This window comes from Equus asinus, chromosome 22 (assembly GCF_041296235.1).
Source record: "Equus asinus isolate D_3611 breed Donkey chromosome 22, EquAss-T2T_v2, whole genome shotgun sequence".
Taxonomy (NCBI): domain Eukaryota; kingdom Metazoa; phylum Chordata; class Mammalia; order Perissodactyla; family Equidae; genus Equus; species Equus asinus.
The window spans coordinates 40,094,140-40,118,668 of record NC_091811.1 but is presented as its reverse complement, the minus strand read 5'-3'; the positions used below and the strand labels follow the sequence as shown (position 1 = coordinate 40,118,668).

Sequence of the window (24,529 nt, the reverse complement as noted above, 5' to 3'; positions counted from 1 at the left end):
CCGTGTATCTACATACAAATTTAGAAATGGAATGCTATATGCAAAAGAATGGTGTTGGACCCTCTACCTCACATTATATACAAAAATTAACTCAAAATGGACCAAAGATCTGAATGTAAGAGCTAAAACTAATTTTATTTGAAGAAAATATAGGGATAAATCTTTGTGTCCATGGATTTAGCAAGTATTTATTTATTTATTTGGCTTGAGGAAGATTCTCCCTGAGCTAACATCTGTTGCCAGTCTTCCTCTGTTTTTGCTTGAGGAAGATTCACCCCAAGCTAACATCTGTTGCCAGTCTTCCTCTTTTTTTGCTTGAGAAAGATTAGCTCTGAGCTAACATCTGTGCCCATCTTCCTCTTTTTCGTATGTAGGTCGCTACCACAGCATGGCTGACAAGTGGTGTACGTCCACACCTGGGATCTGAATCTGAGAATGCAGGCCACTGAAGTAGAGTTAATCCCTATGCCACAGGGCTGTCTTCTAGCAAGCATTTCTTAAATATGACACCAAATGCACGAGCAACCAAAGAAAAAAAATGGATAAATTGAACTTCATAAAAATCTAAAACTTTTGTGTTTCACAGAAATGGAACACTTCCTGTACCTCAGAGGGCTGCTTCCTGCTCACATCTTCTCCCTTCCTGTTGAGATAACCACAATCTTTTTTTTTTCAATCATTCTCTTGCTTAACTTCAGTTTTACCACCTCTATGCAGGCCTAAACAGTATAGTTTAGTTTTATCAATCTTGAAAGTATATAAATGGAATCCCACTGTATATATTCTTTTATGACTTGCTTCTTTTGGTTCAATATTATGTCCATGAGCTTCATCCATCCTGACGGATATAGCTGTAGTTCTGTATAAAATTTCATAATATAACATGCCGTAATTAATACCATAGATAATGCTATTTATGGACTTTGGGATGTTTTCAGTTTATTACTAGTGGTAGAATGAACATTCTGATACACGCCTCTTGGTACCTACACACAAGAATTTCTCTAAGATTTATATCTAGGAGAATATAGATATTGGACTGTTTAACAAACATGAAAGTGTGCATCCTCAATTTTTCAAAACGGTTATATCAACTTAACACTCTGACCACCAGAGGATGAGTTTGCATTGGTATTGTCAAAGTTCATTGGTAATGTCAGATTTTTTTTCCCACTTTTCCCAATCTGGTGGCTTACACATGTATTTTATTGTGGTTTTAACATGTATTTCCCTGGTTGATTAATGAGACTGAACTTTTTCTTTTTTGCTGAGGAAGATTAACCCTGAGCTAACATCTGTGCCAATCTTCCTCCACTTTATATGTGGGTCACTGCCTCAGCATGGCTGACGAGTGCTATAGGTCCATGCCCTGGATCCAAACCCGCAAACCCGGGCAGCCGAAGTGGAGTGTGCTGAACTTGATCACTACACCATGAGGCCAGCCCTGAGACTGAACATTTTGGATATGTTTATTGACCATCTGGATTTCTTCTTTTGGGGAACTGCCTACTCAAATATTTGGCTAATTTTTTGACTGTGTTTTTTGTCTTATCATATTGATTTGTAAGAGTACTTTTTATAGTCCAGACGCTAGTCTTTTTCAGTTATTTGTATTGCAAGTATTTCCCCCAAATTTATGGCTCCAAATTGATCTGTTAAAAATGCCTGTCAGATCTTGTCATGTCTTTGTTTAAAGACTTCTAGTGGCTCCCTCTTGCGCTTAGCTGTAAAATCTAAACTTTCATGATGCTCAAGGCCCCATAGCCTACCTCTTTGGCCTTATCTCCTTCCTCCCTAAGCTGCAGCAACACTGGCCTTCTTTTTGTTCCTCAGTTATGTGTGTGAGATAGACTGAGCTTCCCTCTCTTGCACAGCTTTGGACAAGTGCCAGCTCTTAGCAAATGCTCACTTGCACCCCAGCACTCCTGCAGGAAGTCAGGAAGGCCCAGCTGCAGAGTTCTTAAGGCTAGCTCTCATAAAATGCTTTCTTGCAGTTATGTAAGATGAGGAAAAAACCCAAAACAGCCAAAATAATCTCAACCACAAAAGAAGAAGACAGAAACTAACTTGGGTAATATCTATTGTTAAAGCTTGTATCCAATGGAAAAATATCAGTTTAAGTAATAGACCAGATGTCATGTGTAAGGAGAATTATGTAAACCATAGAAGAAACCGTTCACATGAGACAAGGGCCTACCTACCACTGGCTGCAGGTCTGATGGAGGCCATACGTGCTGAGTAGCTAGAAACCTATGAAAACTGGGGATTCCTGAGAAAGAAACACCAACAGGGAACATCGCATCTAAAAATATAGGGTATTTCTCCATCTTTTACTGGACTTTCTGAAATTGAGTTCCATCCCCGTTGTTAATAGATGAACTGTGGCTAAGATCTGCTGAGAATTCGCCACTGGATCTGACCCAGTGAATCAAGCAATTCCGATGATTCGTACTGAGTTCGTCTAGTCTCAAGGCGTTTGCATTTACTGCTCTTTTCTTAAATAACAGCATTGAGGTATCCTTCATACGCCATACAGTTCACCTGTTTAAAGTATATAATTTAACAGATTTTAGTATATTCACAGAGTTGTGCAACCACCCCCACAATCAATTTTAGAACATTTTCATCAGCCTGAAAAGAAACCCCATACCCATAAGCAGTGTGTTTGCTCCTCTTTATACCTGGAATGCTGGTCCCCAGATTGCCAAAGACCAACAACTACTTCTTGACAAGACTCAAGGAAAACATTGGCATCTCTAGGGAGGTCACCTGACGCCCACAGATCATTACTGTGCAAGAAATGGGGGACACAGAGGTGGGTATGTATAGGGCCTGGGCCTTGCTTGCTCAGCAGAAACCCCCAGGCCCATTGCAACCATGTGTCCTTCTGGGCAGGCCACCCAGCTACTTGGATTTGTAACAATCTGGGCCTGGCCAGCCCGCATCCTCCCTTATCCCATGTGAAGAACATCACGTCTTACAGGGACACAGACCCCTCCATGTGAGCTACTGTTCCTGGGAACGCTGGTCGTACCAAGGACAGCCCTTTGGCAAGCATGCAGCCTTTGTTCCTCTGCCTACTTAAGCAAGCTTCTCCTAGGGGGCGGTTGTGGGCATGCGCACATTTCTGTACAGCCGGCTGCCACTGGACACTCTCCCTGTAAGTCACTCCCAATAAACCCATGTGTCTCGTTCTCAGTCTCCGGGTCGTTTCTTCGGGCTCTTGGCACGACACCACACTGCCCTAGCCCAGCTGGGCTTGCGGCCATGCGGCATGGTGGTCTGGTCAGGTGGACACCTGCTGTCCCCACTCCAATTGCTCAGAAGATGAGGCGAGAAACAAGGAGCCACTCCTCTGTGCTCTGAGCAGAAGTAGAGGTGGGGGTTAGTATTAAGGTTGGGAGCATTTCCTTTGGGTATATGAGAGGCCAGGCAAACCTGTGCATATGTTCTTCCCCTCAAATGATATTAAAAACAAAAATAATCCCTCAGTCCAGAGTGAGTATACCTTGTCATACCTCTCCTCTCACATATTTAGGTGGGAGGGACCAGCTAGCCCCATTTGACAGATGGAGAAATTGAGGCTTAGCAAGAAGAAACCATTTCCTCAGGGTTTTGTACCACTTCAGCAGTAAGGCCACAAGCAGACCATATGCCTTTTTGCTCAGGAGCAATTCACATTGCAGCCCACTGAACACCTAGCCCAAGCCTCTCTAGAACAAGGGCTCTATAAATAGGAGTTATTCACCCAACCCCCTTTCTGGGCTTCTCTGAGAGGCCCTCCTATTAAGAGATGGAGAAACTGAAAACACAAGTGACTTGCAAGGAATAACAGAGCAGACAGGCTGACCTGCCTGGGGAGCTCTGATTCTAATCAGAATAATGGCCAGTATTTATGGAGTAGTTGCTATGTGCTACATGCTCTTCCAAGCTCTTTACACGTAGTATCTTTTTCCATCCCCTGGCAACCCTATAGTTATATGCTACAAACCCCCAATCCCTCATCTGTAATTTGGGAGCCCAAAAAACTCTGGAAACCAATAGACTTTCCCTATATTTGCTGCCTAAACTCTTTTGGTGGCAAAATTTGTCCTGAACAGATGTGAGGCTAAGTTATTTATAATTTTTTACTTATAAATTTTAAAAATCGGGAATAAAAAGGCGTGAATATTCATGCCTTTATTAGTTTTCTACTGCAGTGTAACATTACTACAAACTTAGTGACTTAAATCAACACACATTTAATCTCTCCACGTATATGTTGGTCAGGAGTACAAGCTGGGTCCTCCGCGTTGGGTCTCACAGGGCTTCAATCAAGGTGTCAGCTAGGGCTGCGGTCTCATCTGGGTTCAAATAAGGAAGGATCCACTTCCAAGCCCACTCATGTAATTGGCAGAATTCAGTTTCTGGAGGGGGTAGGACCGAGGGCTTCAGTTTATTTTGGGGGGGTTGGTTTTTTGTTTGTTCTTTTGTATTTTTTGCCTCCTCTCAGCCCAAAGCTGCCCTCAACTCTTAGAGGCTGCCCACATTCCTTGCCGTGTGGGGTCCACTACCATGGCCATTTGCTTCCTCAAAGCCAGCAAGGGGCAGAGGGGGAGGGGGGGAAGAGATTGAGACCCCAGCAAGGTGGATACTAAATCTTATATAAGAGAAGCACAGAATCACATACATGCAATCACATACATCCTACTATCTTTGCTGTATTTGTCCAGTTAGAAGCAAGTTGCAGGTCCTGCCCACGCTTGGAGGGACAGGATCACATAAGGGAGTGAATACCAGGAGGTGGGGATGGTGGGGCCATCTTAAGAGTGTGTCCACCATAATACCTTTCAATGTAGAAATATTACTGTTTGATTATGTCCTAGAGCCCCATGGGGATGTCTCATGATATCTGCCATATATACCATGAGAGCTTTCTAAAATCCTGAAATTATTTTTTTTAAAGATTTTATTTTTCCTTTTTCTCCCCAAAGCCCCCTGGGACGTAGTTGTATATTTTTAGTTGTGGGTCCCTCTGGTTGTGGCATGTGGGACGCCACCTCAGGATGGCTAGACGAACAGTGCCATGTCCGCGTGCAGGATCTGAACCGGTGAAACCCTGGGCCGACAAAGTGGAGCACGCGAACCCAACCACTTGGCCACAGGGCCGGCCCCTAAAATCCTGAAATTTTTGAATTCTGAGATATATCTGTCCCCATGGGTTTTTGATAAAGTACTGTATTGCTATCCTCATTTTACAAGTGAAGAAATTGAATTACCAAGGAGTGACGTGACTCAGTCTAAGGAAAACTCACTTCCGTGTTTCTTCTCTACTCTCAATAGGCCACGACTTCACTTCTGAGTTTTCCACACATCAAGCCATTCAGTGACACCAGCTGGGTGTCCTTCAATTTAACTATTTCTGACACTATCTACCTGGAGATAGCATCAGATCCCACAGATTAAGGGTTCACACTTAAGTCCTCCCCCTCCACACTCGGATGTCAATCACAAGTCCAGGTTGTTACCTGGGCTTCTGAGCTACAGGCTACAAATTAGAGGTTTCCATGAGCCCCTCCTGGGGTTCAATTTATTGCTAGAGCAGCTCACAGAACTCAGGAAAACATTTTACTTACTAGATTACCAGGTTATTATAAAAGAAAATAACTCAGGAACAGATAGATGGAAGAAATGCAGTGGGCAATTTTTGGGGAAGGAGCACAGAACTTCCATGCTCTTTCTGGGTGCACCAGCCTCCCCAGATCGCCGCGTGTTAACTAACCCTGAAGCTCTCCAAACCCTGTGTTTTTAAGTTTTTATGGAGGCTTCATTACATAGGCATGATTGATTAAATCATTGGCCTTTGGTGATTGATTCAACTTCCAGTCCTTCCTTCCTCCCTAGAACAGGGAGGGGGCGGGTGGTTGAAAGTTCCAACCTTCTAATCACATGGTTGGTTCCCCTGGCAACCAGCCCCCATCCTTAGGGGCTTTCCAAAAGTCACCTCAATTAACATAAACTCAGGTGTGGTTGAAAGGGCTTGTTATGAATAATAACTCCTTTAACCTTGAAGGTTCTGGAGCTATTTCAGGAACTGAGGACAACAGACCTAATACTATAACAAAAGATGCTCCGTTGCTCTTAGGAAGTTCCAAGGGTTTTAGGAGCTCAGTACCAGAAACAGGACCATCAAATATATAGTTATTATTATAAATCACAACATCACACTCATCTTACACAAAAATAGGGGTTCGGACTCTGAGATCAGAGCCCAAGCTCTTAGCCACATGCAGGCTCCACAGTTCTGCGGGAGATCAGAATTTGCCACCCTAAAATGTGTCTCCTTGGCTTGATTATTTTTAAAAAAAGAAAAGACTCTGAAAGAAACTTTGATGTTCCCCTTAACTGCCTAAAAGAATTTAAGATAGAAAGCCTGTTCCAGGAAGGAGTTAATACTCTTACCAAACCAGGTTCATTTTTGCGCATCACACCAAAAGCCAATCACTGAAATGACGAGGGTGCAGCAGAGAAAGGGTTTCAATCACAAGGCAGTCAAGCGAGGAGATGGGAGAACCCATCTCAGATCTGCCTCCCTAAAAATGGGGACTCAGGGATATTTATGGGGTAGGGGGTAAGGTGGTCTGAAGTGTGGGGATAGATGATTGCAGGTAAGGAGAAGTGACGTAATTGATGATCTGCACAAGCGTAGTCCAGCTTCATTGATCTTCAGAGGATGCATGTTCACAAAATGGAGTGTTCCCATGTTCTGAGGGCAAAGTTTTTAGCTCCTTGACGTCAAAGGGTCATTTATTGATCATCCCCACAGGCCAAGTTGATGAGTTGGTGTTCAAAACTGGCCTGAACTGGACAAGGGGTTGACTCTCAGTTTCTGAAAACTTGAGCACCCCACCCATTACCATGGTGACCCAAGTGTCAGAGTCCATTTGTTCATCAAACATTTGCTTTTCCATCTCCATGTAAATTGCCTTGCTCCCCTTTGAAGTCCAAAACCCCTACCCCCAACATCCTCCTTTGTCTTTAGCTGAAGATGGTATTTAAAGTGGTGGCTTGGGGCCAGCCCCAGGGCCGAGTGGTTAAGTTTGCGCACTCTGCTTCGGTGGCCCCGGATTTCACTGGTTCGGATCCTGGGCGCTGACATGGCACCACTCATCAAGCCATGATGAGGGGGCATCCCACATGCCACAACTAGAAGGACCCACAACTAAAATATGCAACTATGTACCAGGGGGCTTTGGGGAGAAACAGGAAAAATAAAATCTTTAAAGTGGTGGCTTTGGCCACTTTTGGTGTGTTACTCAGATTTCCTGGGTTTCTCCCATGTATATATGTTATTAAACTTTGTTTGATTTTCTCCTGTTATTCTGTCTCATGTCAATTTAATTCTTAGACCAGACAGAAGGACTTAGAGGGTAGAGGAATAATTCTTCCTCTGCTACAGTTCTGAAATTTAGGAGTCTATGATGCAGAGATTCCAAGTGCTATCAGTGCCATGACAGCAACCCAGGATTGAAGACTGCAGAGCCCAGGCACAGAGGTCCTGTAGATGTGCATGCTATTCACCACCACTACAGCTCTTCTTTCCCTGGAGAGCATCTTCCACCTGTTTGTGAGGCAGCTGAGGATGCTAGGTGGGGGCTAAGGAGAGGTACAGCTTTTGGGGAAGCCATCACCAGGCTCAGCTCTATTCAGGACATCCTGTGATTCACTCCCCACAGCCCCCTCCATTTCTTCACACTGCAGCCCAAGTTGTATCAATCCCCTTCTTTAAACCTTCAATGTTTTCCATTTCATTTTGAATAACATTCACATTCAGTCCTTTGGTCATCAAGGTTTTACCTGATCTGGCCTCTGGCCTTTCCAATCTTACCTCCTACTCTTCCTCTGTTGACATAAACAATCCATAATCAATCTAAAAATCAAAATTGGGGTGAGTTTATTATATGAGCCAGGTCTGAGGACTATAGCCCAGGAGCTTGCTTCCCTAAGGAAGGAAGCACTCAGAAGAAGTAGAGTGTACAGGGTGGTTATATACCATCTTGCAACAAAGAACATACATCACATATGACAGGAATGTCTCTTTTACAACAGTCATGAGATGCTTTGCTAGCACAGCAGGTTAGTGGTCACAAGGTGAGCACGGTAAGCAGAGGTCAGCAGGCCAGTGGTCATGAGATGAGTTAAAGCAAGTCAGTAATTCCATGTTTCTGGGAAGAAATGTTTATCCTTAAAGAAATGCCAATATGGGGGGAGGCAACATCCCTATTGGTAAGGGCATCATTCTTGGCATTGGGACATTGTAAATGTTTAAAGCAGACGTACAATGCATGCTCAACAGGCCATGTCAGGCCTTTCTGGAAAAACAAGGTCAGGCCAAAATAGTTTTAAACCAAGTGGCTTCCTCATAATACTCCAATATATCCTATTGCTTTTTGTTTACTCATCACTTCCCTCCACTCAACCACACTGACCTCCTGCAGTCCTTCAAACATTACCAAGCATATTTTTGGCTTCCGAGTCTTCCTCTTCCCTCTGTCCCCAGATCTCTTCATGCTTAGCTCCTTTTTATGCTTCAGGCATGTTAAATTAATTAAACAAAGAGGCCGTTAGACTGAAGTGGCTCTAATGCCATAGCAGCCTACCTAAGCAAACCAAAATCTAAGCCTGTACATTCCTCAAGGCTACGATATCAAAACGCTAAGGATGAGCAATCACAAACAGCCAACTAGGCTTTAAGCTATAGTCAATCAGATAATTCCCTTTCTTTGCTTCCACACTCTATATTAGTCTTTCCCCTGAATCCTGTTGGCAGAGCGCTCCTAACTACTTCCGGTTTGGTGCTCCCCGATTCCAAATGATTAGAAATAAACTCTTAAAAATTTTAATATGCCTCAGTTTATCTTTTAACAGGGCTCAGGAAAAATGTCACCGCCTCAAAGATGGCTTCCCTGACCACCCAGCGAAAGTAATGCCCTCTCTCCCCTTCTCTTCCCGTCCTCCCCCCCATCTTCTTTATGGTCCTTATCCCCACACACTGTTTTGTTTGTGTGCTTGTTTTTTATCTGTTATACTAACGCATAAACTCCAAGAGGACATGTTTATTTACTGGTATATCCTGCCTGGCACATAGTAGATATTAAATATTTGTTTGAATGAATGTAATTAATGGATTTTTAAAGTCTGATTAATCTGACAGAAATACCAGGCATTTGATTCCATTGCAAATGATTAATAAATGTGAATTGGGAATCATATAACTTTGTAAAAATAAAAATAACAAGTGAAGCTAACTGGAAAAAGATGGGCTTAAGCTGTCACTGCATGAGCTCTCAGCATCCTGATGAAAGAGCACAATTGCCATCCCTGTCATTGTTAGGAAACTATAGTAATTAATATTTTGGTTCGGACTAAGCTATTCTTCTTATTAATTTTCAAAATGTTTGTGACATTTAATTACTTTATCTAAAAACCCATGGTCTATGAATTGGATATTTTCCACTCTAGCCTTCTCTACTCTGGGCTCTAACAGGCTGACCTCTGTAGACTGCAAAAACTGGGATCCTTTGACATCGAACATCTGAGTTGGATTGAAGTCATGAGAGGCACCAGCAGGAGATCAAAAGGGGGATGGAGAACGAGGTTAGAGCATGTATTCTCCCAGCTCCCTCCTGGCTGGGTTGCTACAGGCTGGCTATGTCCCTTTACTGACCCAAGGCCATAGCTCCTCTTAGTTGGCCACGCCTGTGGCCGCTCTCTCCAGGTCTTGGTAACTGCTCCCTCCCCTTGCCCTTTCAGGACTGGGAGAGGTAAAGGCTTCCTGCTATTGCTAGCCTTGGCGTATGGAACCACCCTTACCCCTGTTTTCCCTTAACTCTGCCCACACCTTTGTAAACAGCCTCTGTTTGACTTTGCCTGGCTGTTTCCTGCTTGGATCCTGAGTCATACCTCATCCGCCTCAAACTCCTGAGAATTTGAAAGACATGGGTCTATAGCCTAGAGACAAATTAAATCAAAGGTCCAGTCAATGGAAAATTTTAACAATGCATAAGAATTCATGAGCATAGGTCCCAATTTGGAGTAGACATAATATAAGATATAAACAGACACACTTTATATTCACATTGGCATGAATTAAGGACACTCCTACTTGGAAATAACCTGCACATGGTAGGATAACAAAATAGTGGCTCGGGGCTGACCCTGTGGCCGAGTGGTTAAGTTCGCACGCTCCGCTGCAGGCGGCCCAGTGTTTCGTTGGTTCGAATCCTGGGCGCGGACACGGCACTGCTCATCAAGCCACGCTGAGGCAGCGTCCCACATGCCACAACTAGAAGGACCCACAATGAAGAATATACAACTATGTACCGGGGGGCTTTAGGGGAAAAAAGGAAAAAAATAAAAACAAACAAACAAAAAATAAATAAATAAAATAAAATAAAATAAAATAGTGGCTCATCTAGCTTATCTTTGTTCTGTTTGTCTTCAGCCCTCTTCAGAGTTAGAACCTAAAGATTGTTAGGACAGGAATGGTCGAACCTAAGTTCTAGTCCCATCTTTGCCCTTCGTCTGCTCAGAAATCTTGAGAACTCAGTCAACTTTTCTGAAACATCGTTTCCCAAACTGTAAAATTAGGATGTTGGAATAAATTATAGCTAAGATATCCTTTAGCTCTAAATCTCTGATAACTATATTTTATAATTATGAAGAACTGTCAAAAGTTTTCATTTTAAAGTTGTAGGGGCAGCAACATAGCATTGCTTAAGAACACAGCTCTGCAGCCTAATTGCTTGGTTTCAAATCCCAGCCCTACCACTGACTAGCCACGCAGACTTGGGCATGTTTCTTAATCTCTTTGGGCCTCAATTTTCTCACCTGGAAAATGGGTACGATAATAGTAAAAATACCTACCAATCAGGGTTGCTTTGAGGATTAAATGAGTTGGAACTTATAAAATACATACTGTGTGCAATGCATTATTCTAACCACTCAATAAATGTTCACAATTGTCATTGATACTGAAAAATTTCCACAGACAACTTACTGATCTAGCAGGCTTTTATTCATCAATTCATGAAGGGGGTAGCATTCAATCTGGCAGAGAGAAAGGAACTCCAAAGAGCTGTACAAGGAAAGAACTGTTTATAGACCAAAGCTAGCAGGAACAAGAGAGTCATACGGGGTATCTGCTGATTGGTTAAAGTAGGGTTACTTCCCTTACATGGAGCAAAGGGAAGTCTTGGAGATGGAGCCGGGTCAGGTAACTTGTGCTAAGCAGACAATTGCTGATGGGTTGGCCTGGGCCTTCCTTTTCTGGGACAGCCAAGCATAGAAACTTAGCTGGGGCCGGCCCTAGCAGCGCTCATCAAGCCATGCTGAGGCGGCATCACACGTAGCAGAACTAGAAGGACCCACAATAGAATATACAGCTATGTACTGGGGGGCTTTGGAGAGAAGAAGGAAAAAAATAAAAGAAGATTGGCAACAGATGTTAGCTCAGGGCCAATCTTTTATTTAAAAAAAAAGAAAGAAAAGAAAAGAAAAAGAAACTTAAGTTCTGGTTTGTGGATGTGGGGCTTAGCATAAGCAACTCCTTCTGGGGCCTAGTCTGGACACCTTAACAATACCCAAGTGAAATGATTTGGGGTTAGTAATAGATGATGTATATGTTATACTGAATTGAAAATTAATATTAGAAGAGCAATTGCTATTTAGAATCCAAATATAAGCAGTATGGCTTAAGAACCTGATTCATAGCCTCTTGTTATATTTTGAGATATGCTATGTAAAGATGATTTGAACAACAATTTACTGCCATCTACTTGTGTGCACACATTATTATCAACCCAAGATTCCCTATCTATATATATATATATGCATATTTACATATATATGGCATGAGATATACTTAATCTTTGTATATACATATATACTTATTATATATTTTTATACACACACACTAGGAATGAATAGCATGATTTAAGGAAAGTAATATTGCTATTATATAATCTATGCAGAGGAGCAAACTTGTAATAAAGTTTTCTTTACCCAGTACCCAGGGTAGGAAATGGAGGAGGTTCCGAGCTGGAGGAAACTAGTAAAATGGGCACAGCAAATAAAGAGGTGGGAAAGGGAAAATGACATCTTGCCCTTAGCCTACCCCCAGCCACATATCACTTACCATGCACCAGAAAAGACTTCCATTCCTAATGACCTTGCATTCCAAGATAAACCATGAATAACAGGAACCTCCTAAAAGCCTTGACTAACAGGAAATCCTAAAAGCTTTGCCTCCCGAGATAAGCCACAAAAACAAGAACATCCTGTTTTCCTTACCAAAAGACAGGAACATTCTGTTCTTATCCAATCTGAATTGTCAACGGTCATATCTGAGCTATAAATATCTGCCACATCATCTGAGCTATAAATCCCTGTTCTTCTATAGGATGGGCCACTACTTCTGAAAGCCTGGTTCCCTTGAAGTGCTAGGAAAAATGTTCTCCTGTGTCCACAATTGTCCCTGGATTTTATTTTGACAAAGTTCCTGAATAGTCATAGTGGAACTGATTTTCTGGGGAAGGTCAGAGGTTGGATGGATGCGCTGAGGGCCAGCTTCACACGCAGCCCACGTGTGCAGTTACACAGGGCCCTGCCCTTGGTTTAAAGCTCTGCTATCACCATCTTGAAATTCTTAATAACTTTTTAAAAAGGGGCCCTGCAAGTTGTACTCCTGGTCCTGGGTGCACCATAACCCTCTCTCCTTGAGCACCCGAGTAGAAAGAGCATGGTCTTTGGAGTCTGACAGAACTTTTCATTTGAGAAAGCTCTCCCCTCCATCTATAAAATAGCATGATACCTCAGACTCGTTAACTGATTACATGAAATCGTGTGTTTACCATGTTTGACACCTAGAAGGTCCATAAATAACAGTTTTGAATTGTCCCATTTACCTTCTCTGAAGTAGAGCTATATCCTTATGCAATCTCCTTTTCTTCTCAGCATGAGTCTAAACGGAAGCAGCAATTCATCTGAACAAGTATTTATTGAGTGAGAGTTGAGCTACTTATGTGTTCGTTTCCTCACTTCCCATTCATCCGTCCCGTTACAATCAGGCTGCGTCCTGACAGTGAGCCTCAATAACCTTGTTGCTAAATCACCTTCAAGTGTTATCTTACTTGACCTCTCTGCAGCATGTGACAATTTTAATCATGTTTATCTTCTGTAGCACCCACTGTTCTTTTCTCTGCCTCTTTGGCTGCTCCTTCTCAGCATCAATTGCCAACCAAATGCTATTCCTCAGCTCTCTCTCCAAGGACCCCTACATACTCTACATGCTTTTCACTCTACATACATCTGTTGGGTGAGCTCATGTATTATTTTTCTTCTTTGAGGAAGATTAGCCCTGAGCTAACTGCCGCCAATCCTCCTCTTTTTGCTGAGGAAGGCTGGCCCTGAGCTAGCATCCGTGCCCATCTTCCTCTACTTTATATGTGGGACACCTACCACAGCATGGCTTGTCAAGCGGTGCCATGTCCACACCCAGGATCCGAACCAGCGAACCCCAGGCTGCTGAGAAGCGGAACGTGCACACTTAACCACTGCGCCACCAGGCCAGCCCCTCATGTATTCTTATGCCTTCAATTTCCATCTATATGGTGGTGATTTCAGCTATGAATATGTAACTGTTAGTGTTTTGGGTAGCAAGAAAGAGAAAATTCAACTCCACTGATCTTATCAACAACAAAGGAGATTAGCTGAATTATATAACAGAAAGTAGTGTTGAAATAAATTGCTAGCCCCAAGATGGAGCTACTCCCTCCCAGGTGCCATGTCAGTAAACCAAAACTTAAATAACTTGCATGTTCCTGTAAATGCTCTGCTTGACCAGAAGCTTGGTGTATCCACCCAACCAATCCCAACTGCCAAGAATCTGTAATGATTTCCTTGTTCTCAGATAGGCAAGCCCAGCCGATCAATCTAAGCCAAGCACTCTTTCTTTCTTCCCTGATTGACCTGCTAGCCTTATGAGGAAATCCCTGACCTCCTAGCCATTCATGCCCTGTTTCCTCATTGCTCTTCAAACACTGTAAGACTTGCTCTTGTGCAAACATCCCTCGGGAAGAGTGCTCCACAGCTTGTGAGGCACCGTGCTCCCCCAATCCATGGATTGTGTTCCAGTGAAAAACAATATCAAACTCGTTGCTAAATTGTTTTATTTTTGTCATTTGACAGTAGAGAGGAGGGGTCATGTTCAGGCACAGCTCAATCACGACCTGGCTGTTCTCCCGTGATTCTCTTCCTTTGTCTTCCTCTGCTTAACTTCATTCAACATGACGAGACTGAGAAAAAAGAGTGTTGCTTCACAAAGCATGTCATAAATTCAAGGAAACTTCTTTCCCAGAAATCTCCAGCAAAACTTTTCCTGCTTATTGGCCCCAAATGAGTCACATGCCTACATGCCTTTCTTGAACCCATCCCTGTGGCTGAGGGAATATCGGTGATGTCTTCATTGGTTTAGGCATGCTAATCGCTGTATCATTCACTGTAGTAAGCACTGCTTAGCCTTAATCTAGACCAACCTCTGAAGACAGGGTCATTTCCCCAAACGACACAACTGCTATAAAATAAGGGAGGGATGAAATGAGTATGTCAAGGCAACCACAATGTACATCAGATCGATCTTCTTCAGTGGCAAGAGACTCAAAATAAATTTCTTGATACAGTTATGCTAAATATCTGAGAGGCTGGTTTGAAGATACTGCAGGCCCAAAAACACGCAGGAAATCTTTAGTTCTAAGAATTGTGATATCATGAGAGCTTACACATCTTTAACCTTTAAAATAGATGGTTAGAAACAACTAAGACTTTATCTTACCTTGTTAAGAAATTGATGTTTTCTTAAAAAATAAAAAACCCAGCTGTGACAACTTCTTTTAACTATCTAGAAGAATGCAGGCACCCAAAGCTGGACACCTCATAACACTGCCGCAGGGCCCTGCATTTTCCTGGCCTTGAACGATCAAGCAATCAAAGGGAAGCCCTATGGAGACAGCTAGGAGTGACAGCGAGGGATGACCATGAAGTTCTGCCCTTATCTGCTGTCAAGTTCTTCCGTGGTCTTCCAAGTCTAACTGGCTCCCAGAGCAGCAGAAGATTCTGCCAAAAAATGATTGTATTCATAAGTAAATACATGCACTATCACTGCCATTCAATCTCTTCTTTAAAACCAAATCAGCACAATTTCCAGATCCATAGTTCCAAGCCTGCATTTTCCAAAGACACTTCAAAATCCACATGTCCAAAATTTAAGTAGTCTCCCCTTCTCTTCAAAAACCCCTCTAATCCTCTCAGCTGAATCAATGGCACCACCAAATGCCACCCAATTCTTCAAATCCAAAGCCTAGAAATTAGCCTTGACTCTTGACTTTCCCCCACCCTCACCAATCTCTAAATCCTATCAATTCTACCTCTATCACCTCTTGAATCTGTCCGTCCATTCCACTGCTATTACTTTAGACTATCACCCAGACTCCTGCTTGGTCTCTGAGCCTCTACCTGCAACCTCCACAATTCATTTACCACTTAACAGTTAGAGTTCTTTCTAACACTCATCTTGATACAGGCCTGAAGCAAGGTTGACATGAGGGAAACCATACTGTAACTTAGAACAACCTCTAACCAACCCACTCAGCTGTATATGTTTTAACTTGCACATAGCCTAGGTGATAAATAGTTACCCTCTGGGAAATATGCACGCTCTGCAGATTTTATAATCCTGGCTGACACATGTACCTCCTTGTACTGATAGATGATGACTTTGTTCTTATGAGTTTCTTAGGAATATGACGACCTCCTCAGAGAAGAACATCTGTGTTGGCATCCACGATCGATGACGACTGAAAGGCCTGGTGTGGCCCCTCCAGTCACTGATGTCAGATGGTCAACATTCCTGAGTCCCTCCTTCATAGCCCACAGCCCTATATAACTGCTTAAACTTTGTGCTTGTTTAAGATGGTCTTTCGGACATGAGCCCACCATCTTCCAATTATGCTGGCTAATCAAATAGATCCCTTTTTCCACCACCGGCTCCTCTTGCAACTGACTGGCTTCAAGGTTGTGGCAAGCAGAATGAGCCCTGGCTCGGTTAAAATCTTTCTTACGCACATCCTATCTTTGCTTAAAACCTATTTACGACTCTGCCCAGAGTCCTCCAGACAAAGCCTTAACTGTTTAACATAACACAGGCCATGAGGCCCCATTTTAGCTTTCTAGATCAGGAGAGGGCAAACCACCACCCAACCAAATCCAGCCTACTGCCTGTTTTTGTACAGTTTGCAATTTAAGGTTTTCACATTTTTAAATGGTTGAAAAAAATCAAAAGACGAATATTTCATGACACTGAAAACTATATGAAATTCAAACTTCAGTGTCCATAAATAAAGTTTTATTAGAACACAGCCCCACCCATTCATACTGTCTGTGGCTGCTTTTGAGCTACAAGTTGAGTGGCTGTGACCCAGCCAGTATGGCTCACCAAACCTAAAATATTTACTATCTGGCTCTTTATAGAAAAAGTTTGCCAATCTCTGCTCTACACCCATCTCTCACTACTCTCCACTGTAGCTCTCCTGAACTATTTGCAGTCCCTAACAGACCACTCTTTTCTCTCTGATTTGCTCGCCCCACCCCTCCATGGGTGCTCCCATAGAACTATCCCCATCTTAAGATTTAACACTTATTCTGATCGTCCTTTTACTTGTCTGTTCCAAGAGTTCACCACCGAATCCTCAGCGCCCAGCACAATCTCTGCCCTGCTTCAGGGCTTGATAAATGCGTGTTGACTGAATAAGCAGCATCCTGAAGAGATGAACAAGACTGGGTTCCAATTTTCAAGAGCTCACAAAGGGCAAACAGACATACAGACAAATCAATCTACAAGGACGAATGAAAAAGCACTAAAAAGTAGCAAGTGCTCTGCAGCATAACCAAGGAGAGAGAATTGTACCTGAGGAAAGGTGCCTCTTTAGAATCCTTTCTGATTTGAACATGTCCCCCCACCCCCGATGAAATTCTTACTGAGCTTTTTTGTTGGAATGTAGTGCCCTCATCTGTAAAACAAGGCTAAATAATTCCGATTTCACAGGATTACATGAATTTGGTTAATTATTGAAAGCATGTAGCTCAGCGCGTGCTTCATAGAAAGTGCTCGGTAAACGGCAGTCGCTCACGAATGCTCTAAAATGTTCCATTAGACGGTATCCGTATGGAGTCTGTATCCGAAGGGGTCTCCAGTGTGCATCCCCAAACGCATGGCCCAGCATCAAACGCAATCCGGCAGTTAGAGCAGCGACCTCTCATCTCAGCTAAGCGCAGCACCAGGCGTACCGGACCGACGGCCCGCTAGGCTGAAACGCCCTGGAAACCGCCCGGATCCGGAGCCCGCGAGGTGGAAGAACTACAACTCCCGTCGTGCTTCACCCGAGTTAGGGCTACTCTCTATTTTATTACTCCCAGCGCCTTCCGCACAGCCTTCAGAGGCTCCGCCCCGAGGGGGGGCTCTCTTCTTTCCCTCTGTGATCCCGAGCGTAGCCGCGCCCGGGTCACCGGAAGACTCCATGTGACGTCACGGGGGGTTACGCGTCGCGCGGCGGGTGGGAGTTGTCTGACGGTCTCTGGCTGGGTTCGGGCGGCCCTGGGACCGCGGAAGAGGCTCCCGAGGGCGGCCGCGATGCCTCGCCCGCAGCGGGTCAGTCAGCTCCTGGATCTGTGAGTCCTCCCGTCACCGCCTCCCGTTCGCCCCGCCCCAGCAGCTCCTCCGCGCGGCCAGGCCCTGCGCCGCTCTCCCTCCCCGGCCCCTTCCCACCCCCAGACTCGGGAGAGGCCCCGCTGGTGTTTCTGTTCCTGGGCTCCTGACTTGTGGTCTCCTCGTCGAGGACAGTTGTGCCGACTGGGCCGCTGGGCAGGCCTGCCCTCCGTCCCCTGCCCTGGGCGCCCCTCGATGGGTGTGCGGACGCTGTCAGCCTTGACCGCTTCAGGCCCGCCCGGGTAGTTCCCGGCAGCGGCCTGTTTCCCACGGAGCTGAAAGCCTCGGTAGAACAAAACACAGCGCCAGATGGGCTGTCAAAAGCCTTCAGCGAACTTCCCCCCGTTTCTGTAACTGGGATAAATATCGGTTCTTTGAGGCAGCCAGGAATCCTGATTGCGATTGCTGGGTTCAGCTCCCGGCTCCGCCTTCACCAGCTGTGTGACCGTGGGAGAGTAACAGTCTCTCTCTGTGCCCGAGTTCTCCAGCTGTAAAATCAGTGTAATAACAGTACCTACGTCATGGAGTTGTAGTGAGGAATAAATTTAACATACGTCAAGTCTTCAGAAGGATGCCTAATACCAAAAGAAATTTCAGAGACCTTTACTTGATAGGAATAGTTTATTGAGGGAGAAATAAGCTCAGATGCACTTAGTCACAGGATGGCTTATCAAGTGAGGATGAGGGAGGTGTTTAACCACTGCAATGGTTATTGCAGTGGGAATTGACTGTTGGCAGAGGATTGGTTAAAAGTGATTGTCTTACACTTTTCTAGGAAGACAATTTGATTATCAGAGGCATTTACAAGAAATAACACGTGAAGTTTCTCTTATGTTCCTGAAATAAACTAGATTGTCTCCCTTGTGTAGCCTAACTGGTTTGGTCTGCTTGGGGGATTTTCAGGCCTGGTCTCCATTTTATTTTATTTTAAAAATTCCCCCCTTTTGGCCATTCTGTTGGCAAGCTGAGAATGTGAACCGATATAGTGTTACTCTCACCACCACTGTTGATGTCGGCATTGGGATGAATGGTCATGTAATCACTGTGGGAGACAGTTGTGTAGTCATCCTAGACTTGGGGGGGGGGATCACTGAGTTCTTCCGAGGTGTCTAATGCTGATTGATAACATTGGATGTGTGAGTGGCCGCTGAAAGGCATTTAAAACTCTGGAAAGGATACATCGGGCTAGGGAGGTTAACGTGATGACTACGAGGAGGATAGTAGCTAAGGATGGAAAAATTTCCCAGAGCGGAAGCCAAGATTTAATCACTAAATAAATCAATGGAAGAAGCATTGCCTATTTGATGAGAGATTGGCATCTGGTCTTTAAGATCTTTAGATTTGGGGTAACAATTCTTACATTATTAACGTAAGCAACATTTTTTACAAGTTACAGCACGTGCACCCCTTGTGGGGTGGTTAGGGTGTCTAAGGCTATGCAATTGTCTAATACAACTCTGAGTAAAGAGTTTATAGATTCCTGCTGTAATTGTAGAGACTTTGCAGAGGATAAGGTCTCTCCTAATGAGGTTTAAGTGCTGTCTTTTGTTAGTGTCTTTTCCAATAAATGAAGCGTCTAGGTTCTAATGTATGGGGCACATTGTCTTCCTTTGGAAGTGGATCATAGAAAGCTTTTTGGATTTGGTGGAAATAAGCGTTTCAATACTTAGGACAGGATAAACAGGAAGATGTCTTATTTCAGGAGGCGGTGTTTTATAGGTAAGCTTAGGTCTAAGTTAGGCCTCTAGATGGTGTGAGCATCGGGTAGTTAATAAGAGACATGTCTATGGAAACAAAAGAAAGATAAAGGTTAATAGTTGCAACAAATTATAAGCTTAGTTTCTGAGTCTAGCCAGTTGAGAACATTTCTGGATTTGAGCTCGAATCTCCAGATCGTGGAGTGAGGATGGCAGTTTCAATCTGATGGATTCTGGTTTGCAGTTTGAATGTCTTTGATGATGTCATCTGGTAAGCTCTCTGAGTGGCTCACATGGAAGTAGGTATGAGAGTTGTCTATACATGATCTATTGTGGTGATTTTTCTGAAGTTTATACCAAGACATACGGCTTTAGCTTGTAGGGTTTGGAGAAAAGGGAAGTTTTAGTTTTTATTCAATGTCAGAAGGGTGGGAGACAATTGGAAATGTAGCCAGATATTGGAGGAAACTAGAGGAATTCAGGATCCAGTCCAGTTTACCAGTAGATACAAAACCTCAAAGACAGTGAGCAGGACTGGAGGCTGATAATGGGTACACTGAAGTTTTCTGTTGAAACAATTTTTCTGTCTGTAGACACTCCATTTTTACCAAAGGTAATCACAATAAGATGAATTTGTTTGTAAAATAGTCTAGTCTCATTACTGGGCTTGTTATTTACATGAGTGCAGCAAGAATAGTGATGTTATGCACCTTCTCAGATACGATATTTTAATCAAAACTTTGGTAACGTCCAAGGGGCTTTATTGGCTCTGTAAAGTCAACCTTAGTTCCTTAAAACTGTCTGGTAATAAGGAATCTCCGATTAGAACTTTTAAAGCCTCTTTATGCCAAGAAGCTAATCCAAGGACTGGTCCAGTTGTGTCCTGTTACAGGGAGAACAGATTCTTAGTGAATTTAGGCAAATATCTGTATTGTCGTGAAAATAAGAATATTCGATAAGAGTTTTTAATTCTGAAGGGATCAAGTTGGGAAAATAATGTTTCATTTTGTTTACAAGAGTATACTTCACCAAATTATTGTAAGTTATAGATAGTTTAAAAGAAAAGAGAAAAAGGGTTCTTTAAGCCTGGAAAACAAACATTAAAGAACTAACAACATTTCAAAGTCATAAAAATTATCATCATCTTCCTCAGTTCATTTAGTCTCATGAAACGAATCCTTATTTTCCTTGATCTTGGGTTAGCAGTTTTAAGAATTAATCAGTTTCTCCATTAAAGTTGTGGAAATTCTTACCCGGTTCAGTGGTATGATCTTTAAAGTTATCAGAAACCTGTATTTTGCAGTACTTGGCAGGGTCCTTTCCATGACTCTCCATAAGACAAAGCATTTTGGCCTGTGATGATTGTAAATGCGTTCAGAGAAGAATTAGGAGTAAAATAACTGTGAATGACAAAAGACTTAAAAATAGCCATGATTAAAGATCTGGTGAGAGTTCACTATTAAAAAATAACAAAATTATGTAAATTTGGTTATTTCTGTGACCTACAATATTTTAAGATGATAACTAGAGTTATGATTGATAACATTATACCAGGACACATCAGATTTCTAGGAATTTCATGCAGATTCTGGACCACTTATATTAATAACATATATCCATATAAATATAACCTAAAGAGGTTAAGCATCACCTTTATTTGACAATGCTTCCTATGCAATTCAACATATCAAAATAGCCTAATTAGTTTAATATCTCTCTTTTTATAAGGAGAGAACAAATCTTGTGAGATCTTCCGGGGTCCTCTGAAAAATCCCAAAGTTAGTTTGAGATCAAAAAGACTTCATTTAGATTTTGGAAAGTTTCTCAAAAATGTCAAACACTTGATTAAATAGGATCACAGTTCTTTTTGAAACGATACTCAGTTATCTATTCAACCAAAGTGACAGTTAACAGATTTCAAAAGCAAATACGAACAGTTATATAGTTATTAAAAAACCTTAGCTCTTTTGGTATTGAGAAGATTCAGTTTTCCTAAGTAATCAAGGATCTGATAAAAACAACATGAAACACAGGAACTTATTTTGCTAAGGCACAGAATCTTCGATTCCTAGGCAGGTTACACAAAAGGTAAAGAAAAACCTTTTATAATGTCTGGTTAAGTGCAGACCAATAAGCTAAGAAACTTTTAACAAAGAGAAAATCAAACTCTAGTTTGCATCAGTACATTATTGAGCTCATTTTTAAAAACACTTATAAATAAATCCACTTAATTTTAGCTAACTTTGACCTTGCAATATAGAATTTCTAAACAAGCCTTCTTCAACTTTCTATTATCCATTTAGATTTTGTCTTATTCCTTTTTTCTTTATAGTTCTGTAATAACCAGTAATTTTACTTAACAAAATTACAGTATAGGGGCTGGCTTGGTGGCGTAATGGTTAATTTTGTGTGCTTCACTTCAGTGGCCCGAGGTTCACAGGTTTGGATCCCAGGCACAGACCTAGCACTACTTGTTAAGCCATGCTGTGGCTGCATCCCACATAAGGTAGAGGAAACTTGGCACAGTTGTTAGCTCACCAACAATCTTCCTCAAGCAAAAAAGAGGAACAGTGGCAACAGATATTAGCTCAGGGCCAATCTTCCTCACCAAAAAAGAAAATATTACAGTATAAAATTACTCTTTTTTTCTTAACAGAAACACATCCTATGTTTCTTGCATACTCTTCATATAAAAATACATCTATTTTCTTTCATACTTTGTATACAAAGTAGTTTTCTTTCATTCTTGTTTCTAGTAGTTTTTTAAATATATTGATTATAAATGTTAACTATTAATAACCTTTATTTTCCAGTGAAAACTAGGAAATACACAATTGTGAACTGTCATATATCAGCATCCTGTAGTAGATTAGCAAATTCATGAATACGTAATTATAAAAGTTTATATATTTTGAGAAACATATGCTTTTTCAGAATATAATTTTTTTTTTTTAAAGATTGGCACCTGAGCTAACAACTGTTACCAATCTTGTTTTTTCCTTCCTTCTTTTTCTCCCCAAAGTCCACCAGTACATAGTTGTATATTTTAGTTGTGGGTCCTTCTAGTTGTGGCATGTGGGATGCCACCTCAACATGGCCTGTCCTCTCCCAGGATCTGAACCGGGGAAACCCTGGGCCACCAAAGCAGAGTGTGTGAACTTAACCACTTGGTCACGGGGCCGGCCCCTCATAATATAATTTTTTTTAATGTGGCAAAAGACGTGTTTACTAATAGACCCAAGTATTTTTTGTCTCTTTCTAAAAATTAAGATGCCAAGAGTAGTTAAACTTATGTTTAGCAATTAATGTTTCAGAATATTATTTTATTTGGAAATGATCTAGATATTTAATGAATATCTATCACTTAACTTAATATAAACTTTTACTTACCTCTATTTAATTTACTTGTTTTTAATAATTGTTTGGATTAAACAGTTAACCATCATCTTAAACTGTTTTTCTTGCTGACAAGTTTTCTAACAGAGATAGCATGAGCTTATTCTACTAGTAAACTCAGGTAGAAAAGGTTGTATGTTTGCATTACATTTAATATTGACAACTCTGAAGATGTGCCTCTTTTTATTAAATCAACACATTTAAATTAGCTTTTATTTACCAAAGATTATCTCAGATCACACAAAATTGAAAAGAATTTGGGTTACTTTCTATATTTCTGAGGGTTTTAAGAATACTTAATTTATATACATGTTTATTTTCCTTTAGGCCAATTAAATAGAGCTCTTTAAAACATATCACGTATACATAACATGCCTACATATATACATATACCTAAATATACAGACAGACACAAACAGAGATCTTATAGCTTTCATTTAAAAATTTTAGCCATGTGTCAGGTACAATAATATAAAACTCAAAAGAACAGCTGGATCCAAATTGTGTTTCTAGCAGATAGAATAAGGTAAAGTTCCTGCTCAGATGGCTAAAGCTTTTTTCCAAAGCTTTTTTATTTGTGTGCTGTAAGGATTCTTTTAGAGAAGCTGTTTTTGGAGTCATTTTGTCTTCAGGAAACTTTGCATACCAATCAAAGAGTGCATTCCATTTTCTCTGAGAAGTTTGGAATCCTCTGTTTTTAAGGTTTCCTCTCAGATGGACTATCTTATTTAAGTTAAAGGCTCCCCAAAGTGGCCACTGCAATTCCAATTATCCTTTACAAAGTTCACCCATTTTTCCAAAAAGGCATAAGATCCTGGTCTGAGATTTGGACCAGCACCCATCTTTGTTTTAGATTTCCTAAGATGTCTTAACTATGAGGGGTCCTGTTTTTCAACAGCTGTTCCAAAACACAGGGAATTGCACATCACCACCCCCACCCTGTTTTGAACAGAATAGGGTGACTTACTGAAAAGTTTCAAAAAAGATTGCTCAATAAAATCAGAGAGCTCGACACAAAGGGAGTGAAGCTTGGATCTAAGAGAGGTTTACTGGGAACTCCATGACTGGTGAGAAAGAAGTGAGCACAGTGGGTGCCATGGGTTCTGGAACCTGGTTACTCACCAGCCTCTTGGCTAATGAGGCATGGGACATCTTCCATAGATCCCACTTCTGACACCAAAAACTGTCAAAAGAAGATTCAGAGAGCTTTACTTGATATGAATATTTTATTGAGTTGAGAAGGAAACTATTTGTGAACCGGGAGACTTCAAACCAAAAGTGGTTAGAAGCTCAGAGGCGTATAGTTACAGGATGGCTTATAAAGTGAGAATGAGGAAGGTGTTTAACCTTTACAGTGATGGTTATTACAATGAGAGTTTACAGACAGAGGGGTTTGGTTAAAAGTGATTGTCTTACACTACTTTAGAAGACAATTTAAGTGTTGTTTATGATTGTCAGAGACATTTACAAGAAATAACTTAAGTTTCACTTACGTTCATGAAATAAGCTAGATTAAGTTTCACTTATGCGGCTAACTGGTTTTGTCTGCCTGGGGAATTTTTAAGCTTGGTCTCCATTTTCTTTTATTGTAATACTAGCAAATAATAAACTAAGTGTTAGATATTGTTATTAATATTTC

The 24,529-nt window shown here is 41.9% G+C and overlaps 1 protein-coding gene and 2 long non-coding RNA genes across 4 annotated transcripts in view; 2 read left to right on the top strand and 1 right to left on the bottom strand.

Annotated features, from left to right (window-relative positions):
• LOC139041654 (uncharacterized) overlaps positions 1–3,194 on the top strand; it is a 130,668-nt gene extending 127,474 nt beyond the window's left edge. The window contains exon 4 of the long non-coding RNA XR_011497191.1: positions 375–3,194. This is a non-coding gene — a long non-coding RNA (uncharacterized lncRNA). The remainder of the gene's footprint in view (positions 1–374) is intronic.
• Positions 3,195–14,190: 10,996 nt separating this feature from the next.
• Positions 14,191–17,412, bottom strand: LOC123287853 (uncharacterized). Its single transcript, XR_006531230.2, has 3 exons — positions 17,000–17,412; positions 14,870–15,150; positions 14,191–14,333 (listed from the first exon to the last, which is right to left on the bottom strand). It is a non-coding gene; the product is annotated as an uncharacterized lncRNA (long non-coding RNA).
• Positions 17,413–17,605: 193 nt separating this feature from the next.
• AMN1 (antagonist of mitotic exit network 1 homolog) overlaps positions 17,606–24,529 on the top strand; it is a 51,179-nt gene continuing 44,255 nt past the window's right edge. The window contains exon 1 of one of the 2 annotated variants that reach the window (XM_014866010.3): positions 17,606–17,740. Coding sequence is in view for 1 of the 2 variants with exons in the window: in XM_014866009.3 (XP_014721495.1) it covers positions 17,723–17,760 (38 nt within the window). In the remaining variant the exon portion in view is untranslated. Of the gene's footprint in view, positions 17,761–24,529 lie in introns of both variants that reach the window. The other variant, XM_014866009.3, reaches the window with a different exon arrangement.